At 36.5% G+C, this 10,000-nt stretch overlaps 1 protein-coding gene across 1 annotated transcript in view; it reads left to right on the forward strand.

The window, feature by feature from the left end:
* The window catches only part of LOC122333800 (membrane-associated phosphatidylinositol transfer protein 2-like), a 59,898-nt gene that overhangs the window by 47,746 nt on the left and 2,152 nt on the right, over window positions 1–10,000 (forward strand). Inside the window, 10 exon segments of the mRNA XM_043231594.1 lie at window positions 674–838; window positions 1,621–1,872; window positions 3,740–3,888; window positions 4,750–4,866; window positions 4,964–5,080; window positions 5,970–6,118; window positions 6,198–6,347; window positions 7,279–7,462; window positions 8,009–8,137; window positions 8,817–10,000. The exon segment at window positions 8,817–10,000 is cut by the window's right edge and continues 2,152 nt beyond it. Of these exon segments, the coding sequence (XP_043087529.1) occupies window positions 674–838; window positions 1,621–1,872; window positions 3,740–3,888; window positions 4,750–4,866; window positions 4,964–5,080; window positions 5,970–6,118; window positions 6,198–6,347; window positions 7,279–7,462; window positions 8,009–8,137; window positions 8,817–9,158 (1,754 nt within the window). The 3' untranslated portion in view covers window positions 9,159–10,000.

Below are 10,000 nucleotides of genomic sequence, written 5' to 3' on the forward strand. Positions count from 1 at the left end.
AGGACTAATGTAATAAGTATCCTCACATTTTAATTATTTAATTAGAATTAATAGAATAGTTTAATTAGAATGGTTTTATATAATAATAATAATATGTATTATTTCATAATATGTTCTATTTATTTTTTTAAATGTTTAATTGTATGAAAAAAGTGGTCCTTCAGTTACTAAATATTTCTTTCTTTTGATTTTGGTGACAAATATAATGTTTCAGCAAGATAAGACATCCAAATTCAGGCGCTGTTTAGGAAATTTGAAAATCAGCATTCTTTTTTTTTTTTTTTTTTTTTTTTTTTTTAAATTAAATGACACACTTCACCTTTAAAATAACAATACAGCAAGAATAATAAGACAAATCTAAATTCAAGCATCTTGACTAATAACAAATCCTGATTCTGATGATGGGTTGCATGTGTATTTGGTAAATAATGCCCCATGAGGCCTTCCAATAAAATCATCTGTAAATGCTCTTCTAAATTTCTTCAGCATTTGCCAGAATGAACTCAGGGGCAGTATTTACAACTTTAATCTCTCTTTGGTTGTGTTTGCATCTTTTTTTACTTCCTTTCATGATTTAGAATCAAATGGCCCTTTTACAAATGACTAAAGATGCATCATTTAAGCTCATTTCCGTTGGCTCTTTGATGGTAATGGCTGGTTGTGGTCCTCACAGCGGATGCGATGCAGTCTCACAGCATCATGTTTGCGGATCACTCCAATCCTTCATCTCCGGCATCTGTTCCAGCCTTCCGCGGAGCCCGTAGAGCCAGCGAGACCAGCATCGCCAGCCAGGTGTCGGGGTTAGCAGACAGTTACACCGCCTCCAACATCGCCAACAGTAAGTCCACACACACACACACACACAGACAGACACAGACAGACAGACAGAGTCACAGTCAGTAAGAAGAATGCAGTAGTCTATCATGTCATATTGCAGCAGTGGAGTAATTAAGTTTTTGGTTTTTTTCATTTACATTAAATGTGGAAGAAATTAATACATGAATATACCCACTATGGTTAAAAATTGTATCTTAAAAAAATCATGTTTTTTAATGCTCTTTAAGGCAAAATTCATTTGATCAAAATACAATAAAACTGTTAAAATGTTATGAAGTTAGATATTATAATTATTATTATTATAGCTATAATTTCTGCAAATAGTGTGTATAATTGTATTATATATATATATATATATATATATATATAGTCTGTAGTTACATAGACACACACACATTTTATTTATATATATAAATATATATATATAACGATTATGAATTATGACTTTATTACAGTTTTTATTTGTTAAAGTATTATGTCATTATCAATGTTTTGCTGCTTAAAATTTTTGTAGAAACCTTTCAACATTTTATTCAGGATTTTTTAAAGTTGGAAAAACAACATTTCTTTGGAGTAGATCTTTTGTAACTTCATACGTCTTTTTTTTTTTTTTAATTTTCTTTTCTTTGCTAATTATTTTTTATTGTAGAACATCATGGTTTCCACAGAAATATTAAGGCAAAAGCAGGTTTTCTCCATTTTTAATGCTGCAGACATAGCTAGAACTAACATGACATGTTCATCTTTTGACTGCTGTTGTTTTGATGTTGTTTTCTTCTCTAGTAGCGCAAGCATGCCAACTTAGTCTCTCCAAAAAGCTCAGTCTTTTGTCCCAATTGGCCCTTCCCTATAATAAAAGCGGCTCCCGAAGCCCTTCCCCCAAATCCAGCAAAGCACAAAATAAGCAGCAGGTAGAAAGGCAGGATTCCAGCTGTTTGGAAGATTCAGAGCAGAGCGTCTCTCTAGGCTTTGAGCCCTCACCCTCGCTCGCCTCAGACCCGCCATCTCCATGTGTCCCGCTGGACATCGAGCAAGGTACTTGGAGCGTGGGTAGACGTCCGGTCAGAGATGCACCCGCTCTCCTGTTTGCCTGCGATTAGTTTCTGCCATTTACTGCCTTCCCTGCAATCCCTCCTACTTCCTGTTTTAGCCCCTCCAAATCTTCAGCCTGTTTTCTTGCTGATGCTCTTGTTTTTCGAATTCATGCCCCGTTCCTTTTAAAACTGAGTTTTGGCACTCTGGTTCTTCATCTGTTGAGCGCTGAGCCGCTCTGGGTTTGCTCTGAATGATGAAAACCCTCTGAAGATGCTTTAAAGGATGTTGTCTTGTCTTGCTCCCATTATCTGGCTGTGCATCATGCTCATGATGTGTATGTCTTCTGTTAGCGGCCGCTTGTACATAAGGATGGGAATCATAAGGAGTTTTGTGATTCTGATTCCACTTGAAGGAATAGTTCACCCCAAAAATACAATTCTGTCATTATTTACTCACCCTCAAGTAGTTCCAAACTAGTTTGTGTCAACTATTCCTTTAATGATTTTATTAAAATCATTTTGACGAAGCAGTCCGACCCAATGAGTAATCATAACTATAAATTAAGCAAAATTACTTTTTTAAAAATGAAAAATGTATTTACATTTTAGCATAATAATTATTAAAAATTAAATGTTAACTTTTTAACACATATTATGCAAATTATAATTAATAATGGGGGTTACATCACAATTATTATTGTTATATGCACAATGTTATTATGCAAATCATTAAATATTCACCCAAATAATACAAATGACTAATTCAGAATTTTTCATACAGATCAGTGACATTAATTGATCATTTTGTAGTAATGTATACATGGTTTTATTTTTATTCATATAAAATTAGTCTAACCAAATGTTTATTAATAACATTTCATTACTTGTTATTAAATTAATTTATTAAAAATTATTTTTAAATGAGTTATGTATATTAATCGAATAATTATCAAAGCTAGCGTATAAAAAAGGGACATATGATCTATATATGCAAATATGATAAATATTTGCGTAATATATGTAAATAAAGTTTTTGTAATGTATTTTTTATTAATTTTAAAATTATAATTTAGACTAATTTTAAATAAATACTAAAATTTTATACATTTAAAATTTGTTTAACCTATTGATGATGATGACTATTAATATTCATTAAAAAATTATTTCAAAAAATAATAATTTGCATATTATCAAATTTGCATTTAGATCAGTGACATATAGTTTATTTTGCTGTAGTGCAAAAATATATTTTTTATAGCTAAATTTTTATTTTTTACTATTCTTGCCTATTTTATAAACGACATTATTTCAATCATTAGTTTTTGACAACACTTTGAGAGTGGAGTGTTTTAAACCGATTTAGTTAAAATCACTTTAAAAAAGTGATTTGTTTGTGAAGCGCACTACACAGTTCACACTCGTGCAGAGAGCAAGGACTACTAATTGTAATTTTTCACAACCCCCAGTTTTAAAGAGAACCTGTTTTCCCACTCCCAATCCTAGCAGAGAAATAGAAGCCATTCAAGAACATTCAACCCCAATTGAAAGAATGACAAACCAAAAGCAGGGTTGCGTTCTTGAGTGTCTTTGCAATGGGTCATGGGAGGAAGCAGACAAGATATGTGCGCTACAGCCTCGCACGGCTCAGTGCACATTACAAAACAACAACTTTCCATTTCTTTAATTCCTTTTGAGCCCCTGAAGCAATCCTGCATCACATGTCCTCGTCCTGTCCTAGAACCGGCAGCCGAAACGGTCATGAATTATGTACGGATGAAACAGAAATCTGTAATGGTATTTGAGCTGCTGTTGTAGCGCTAATGGTTTGGACGGGCGTGACTGAGCGTCCCCTGTGCTCTCTCCTGCAGTCGCTGCTCGATGGTGGGGCACAAAGCGCATTGATTTCGCTCTGTACTGTCCCGATGCTCTGACTGCGTTCCCCACCGTGGCTCTACCTCACCTGTTTCACGCCTCCTACTGGGAATCAACTGACGTTGTGTCTTTCCTGCTTCGACAGGTGAAGATTACCTTTTTTAAGATGATAAAATATTCATGCTTGAATTATTTGCATCCAGAAACATCTGCTATGCAGGTACACAGTGCATTGCAAGCATGTAGTACTGCTTAAAAATGCATTGATTTGTAATGAAATTATATTATATAATATATGGGTTATATTAAAATGCATTCATTTTTGTGTATTTATTTTAATGTTTAAAGGGTTATTATAAAATGGTTTGGGTTTTTTTTTTATATTAAACTGTTATATTAAACTACAATTTTCAGTAACAAAAATGGCAAAAGCGTTCCTTTCAATAAAAAAGGGCAAATACAATTTTTAAAATATTTTATTTATGTTTTGTTTGTATTTAAATGTTTAAAGACCATAAAAATATCATTATTAAATTAAACTTCATTTAAAAAAAAAAATCATAAAGTAAATAAAAAGGCATTTATCTTAGAATACCAATTTCTTTCTAATTAAATTAGACATATTTAATATAATTGATAATTTTTCCCTGGATTTTATAAAAAATATTTTTCTTCATTTTATTGTATTAGTTTGTTTTATTTATAATTACTAAAACTAAAAATATTTTGAAAATGCATGCATGTTATTTTTGTATCTTTTTTTGTTGTTGTTGTTGATATTTTGTATTTTATTTAAATGTTTAAAAGACTATTCTATAATTACCTTTATTGTGTTAAACTTTATTTTAAATAAAACATTCATTTAAAAAATACTAATTGTAAAAAGGGTGAAAATAAATTTGTAAATTGGGCAATATACAGATTGGCATAACCTGTTATTTCTCACAAATTGTGTAATTTTATTTCTCATTAAAACACATGTAATTTTTTTTTTCCCGGCTCTCAGGTGATGAGGCATGAGAACTCCAGTATTCTGGAACTCGATGGGAAGGAGGTGTCAGAATTCACTCCATCCAAACCGAGGGAGAAGTGGATGAGGAAGAGGACCCACGTGAAGATCCGGGTGAGACGGGCCCCTCGACATCATCTCTGAAATCCCAAATTACTGCTAAATACATTAGGGGGCATGTTTCTGACCTAAAGGTGTGTTTGTGTTAAAGAACGTTACGGCAAACCACCGCGTGAACGATGCCGTGTTTACGGAGGACGGCAATCAGGTTGTTACGGGTCGCTTCATGTACGGGCCGCTGGACATGGTCACACTGACAGGAGAGAAGGTTAGTGACCTTTTTGTCCCCTGCAATGAATGACCTGCCCAACTCAGTCCGTAACCATCTTCAGCTAAAAACACATCTCTTCTAACTTCAGACATTCAGCAGACGCTTTTAGGACGGTGCAAATAAAGCAGTTAAAATGACCAAAGAGCAACAACACACAAGCGTTATAACAAGGCTGAGTTAGCTTAATGCAGTACACGTAGCAAGGAGTTTGTGTTATATAATAAATAAAAAGATAACAGTAAAAAAAAGGCTAGTGTTATATTAGCTTTTATTAGTGCTGTCACATGATTAATCACAATTAGTCACATCCAAAATGAAAGCTTTGGTTGCATGTGTGTATACTGTGTGTTGTATATGGTGTGTTTATATATTATATATTTATGTATAATATAAATGTATAAACATGTAAATATTATAAATATATATATTGTGTGTGTGTGTGTGTATTTATACGCAGCGTGCATACTAATATTCTGACACAAACATTTTTATTTTGGAAGCGATTAATAAATTGAAAAAGTTAATGAATTAAAATAATGCAAGTTTAACTTAATAAAAAAAGCTTGCTATGTGTACTTCTGAGACTTGTCTTAGCACTTGCATGTCATTTGCTCTTTTGTTGGTTTTGATTGCTTTCATTGTCTTCGTTTGTAAGTAGAGATGCACCGAAATGAAAAATCTTGGCCGAAGCCGAACAAAATGAAACACTGAACCAAAGGCCGAATACCGAATTTTCCCCATATATTTTGCTATTTTTTTTTCACTATTTCATGAATTAAATAGCCAAAGTGTCAGTTACAAAAGAACAAGTGAAAAGTCTATTATTATTTTCCATTGACCACTTATTCGGTTTCACTGCTAATTCTCTATTTTTGTTGTTTTCAAGGTGGACATCCACATCATGACCCAGCCTCCGTCCGGTGAGTGGGTGTATTTCAGCACCGAACTGACCAACAGCAGCGGCCGGGTTTTCTACACCATTCCCGAGAACAAGCGGCTGAGCATCGGCGTGTATCCGGTCAAAATGGTGGTCAGGTATGTCTCAAACCTACATTTACTCTGATCAGAAAAGCTTGTGCTTTCATCTCTTGAGCGATCTTCTCTGTGTCTGAAGGGGTGACCACACATCTGCTGACAGTTACCTGACGGTGCTGCCGCGTGGAACAGAGTTTGTCGTGTTCAGCATCGACGGCTCGTTTGCTGCCAGCGTGTCCATCATGGGCAGTGACCCTAAAGTACGAGCGGGAGCGGTTGATGTGGTCAGGTGAGGGCCGTCAAAATTCATGTCTCTTTGCTGTGAAAGCATGCATTATACGAAGTAAACAAGAATATTGTTAATTAGTAATTTTCTAAAATGAACTCCTTTTGTATTTATTATTTCATTTTCTATTGAGCTATTTAAATGCAATTAAAAGACTGTTCTAAAATGTATACCTTTATTACATTACCATATTAAAATGTAACCAAAAGCAATAAAGTTTAATGTAAGGGGAATTATCCTAGAAAAGCAGTTCTTTTAAATGAAATTGGGTTAATACAGTATAATTTCTAATGTTTTTTCTTGCTTTTATTGAGGTTTTTATACATCATCAGTTATTTAAATACATTTAGAATATAAAAAAAAAATGTTTTACTATTTGGTAATATTTTAATGCAATAAAATTTGATAGATCATGCTTTTTTAGTAATAGGCCTTTTAGTGTAAATATGAATCTTTAATTTTCATAACATGAAGTTAGGATTAACGTTAAGATGCATACTAGTCTGAAGCAATTAATCCATGCATAATTTTTTTCAAATCATGCAAAAATGTAAGTATATTCATCAATATCAGTCAAATAATTGCATCGTATGCATTTTGTTTTTAAACTAAGCGTTTAAAAGTCATTTGTGTAAGTAGTGTGTTATTCTGTTGACATGACTGATTTTTATTACAAGCTATCAGAATTTCCTCTTATAAGACATAAATATCAGCATCTGCTCCAAATTGCGTATTTTTGTTCAGTTGAACAAAATGTAGGTGTTTTTTTCCTGCTCCTCAATATGAGCTCCAAGAGCCTGATGTATCAAATATGATACTCAACAATCAAAATCTGACTTATTTTGTAAATGTCAGGTTTTAGAGTGCTAATAATGCTCTCAGGCCAGGCGTCTGTGATGTTCTCTGTTCCTGACGGTGGTTGCTCTTGGTTTAGGCACTGGCAGGATCTGGGTTACCTGATAGTGTACGTGACGGGCCGCCCAGACATGCAGAAGCAGCGTGTGGTGGCCTGGCTCTCACAGCACAACTTCCCTCACGGCATTGTGTCCTTCTGTGACGGCCTCGTACACGACCCCCTCCGACACAAAGCCAACTTCCTCAAGTCTCTCATCACAGAGGTGAGAAAATGCTCCAACTTTTGAAGGGAATGTTTGTAATATATTACTATGATTTGGAGTGCATTGACCTTACATCAATATAGGCGTTTATTGAAACGGATAAATAAATTCACAATTATTGATATTACTTTTGTTGTTGTAATTTCCTATCAGCTGTGTTACTGAGAACATGCCTCACGCTCGTGGTGTTTTCAGCATCTGGGTCTCAATATGTAAAGACATGAACTACATTTCCACTTCAGTATCAGACACTGAAACACAGTCTTCACAACAAACCCCCAAATAAGTTTAATTTACTGTGAAGAAATTATGATAGACGTACAGCATTATTGCATAGTAAAAAGCACTTCTCAAAGTAATAATTCTATAAATGTGTCTAGACTGTATAAATGTTTAATTGTATAACATTTGCTGTTGTCAAACGATTCAAAATAACAAAACAGTGTTTTTATTTACATTATGCGTGTTCTGTGTATATTTGTTGTGTATATAGCCGATTAAAAAAACAGTTTAATCATGTTTTGAAATGATCATGTTGATTTGTAGGCACATATGAAGATCTTTGCTGCTTATGGCTCCACTAAGGACATCTCTGTGTACACGTCACTGGGTCTGCCACCATCACAGATCTACATCGTAGGGAGACCAACAAAGAAAATGCAGCACCAGTGTCAGGTATCCTTATGCATTGTTTTTTTCTCAATACTTTAAGTTTTCATGCACTCTCAATTCAATTCAAATTTATTTGTATATTGCTTATCACAATATAAATCGTAGCAAGAAAATTCAAGTTTCTACATTAAGACCCTGTTTCACAATCTTAAATGAGGCCAGGAATAGGCCATAGTTCAATTAGAACATATTTTATATGTGCTTCTGAATCTTGTGTAATTGCTAGTTACCTTGTGATGCCAAGAAAAGAGCAAAAACCAATGATCAGATATAGCTGAAGTTCAAGGTTATGAGATGCGTTATGTAATTGCTTGGCCAATGAGATGTCTTTAATCTAGACTTAAAGGAATAGTTCACCCAAAAATGAAAATGACCCCATATTTTACTCACCCCAAGTCCATCCTAGGTCTATACCACTTTCTTCTTTGAGATGAACACAGAGGTTTTTTTTTTTTTTTTTTTAAATGTATCCTGGCTCTTCCGAGCTTGGTAATGCTTGTGGATAGCGCCCATTATTTTGAAACTCCTTAAATCAGATATATCCACAAGTACTGAAACGTAAAACTGACCTATATGCCTTCGGAGGGTTATCGCATGTCCTCTCAAGCAGATCGATTTTTGTAACAAAAATATTTCTTTAATCCTTTACGCTCACTGACCTGTCGTCGATCTCTCTCCACAGTTCATTGCCGACGGCTACGCATCTCACCTGTCCCAGCTGGAGTACAATCAGAGATCGAGACCCGCCAAGACCGGCAGCACTCGCATGGTCCTGCGGAAGGGCAGTTTCGGGCTGGGCGGTAGTGGGGATTTCCTGCGGAAGCGCAATCACCTCTTGCGCACCATTTCCTCGCAACCCACATCCTCCACCCCGCCCGTGCAGATAGGACGTCCCGAACGTGCACAGAGCCAATCAGAATGCGACCGCGAGCGGGCGGAACGTGCCCAGAGGAGCATGAGCATCGCCGCCGGCTGCTGGGGCCGAACCAGCAGACTCGAGGGCGGAGCCTTGAGCCAGAAATAGGCTCCACCCACCGGGTTTAAATTCTGGAGGTACTTCGTTCTGGAGGCACATGGGCTGCAGGATCGGACACGACGAAATCTCACAGTATTACAGCGGACTCTGTGAGCGGCATTGCTATCGTTGCATGGAAATTGTTTTCGTTTTATGTTTTATTTTATTATTTTTTTTTAGTCAGGCAGCCAAACATTTTCCAGAAATCTAGCGCCTTAAGCATCGCTCTGGGTCGTGGCCCTCGCCTCTGACTTGATTGAATGTACTGTTGGGACTGAAAAACGGATCATTGGAGTGGGTATGGACTTTTCCCGCTTTTCCCATCATTCCCCTTCCGAGACTCCCACACATGTAAATACGTGCCTCCTCTTACCTGCTCAGGGCAGCCATGAACTCGAGGAGCTGATAAGACCCAGAGGCCATTTCACGTCCCTCTTCTCACTGGTTTCCGTTGAGCCGGCCCATCCCGGCAGCCCCTCCGAGTCGAATCCCAGCAGCATTTGGCAATAAGGATCGAATCCCATCACACCAAACTCCGTCTGCAGGTCATCAGAGGCCTTAACTTTGTATTCAGAGCACCAACGAACTCTCAAAGGAACAGCTATCCCTTTACAAGGCCATCTGCTTGCAATACCTCCGGGATGCCGCCTCGCCACGGGCTGCTGGGTCACGTTTCTTTCCTGCTCACCGTTTTCGTTCACTTCTGAGCCACCAAACACGATCGTAAGCACACGCCACATCTGCTGATAGTAAAACATTTTCCGCTGCTGCTGTTGCTGTCGACGTGGAGAAGGTTTCCCATCGCGCCGTGCAGCTTGCTGTATTTGCATGACGGACAGTTTCGCTTTTCC

This window comes from Puntigrus tetrazona, unplaced genomic scaffold (genome assembly GCF_018831695.1).
Source record: "Puntigrus tetrazona isolate hp1 unplaced genomic scaffold, ASM1883169v1 S000000396, whole genome shotgun sequence".
Classification (NCBI taxonomy): domain Eukaryota; kingdom Metazoa; phylum Chordata; class Actinopteri; order Cypriniformes; family Cyprinidae; genus Puntigrus; species Puntigrus tetrazona.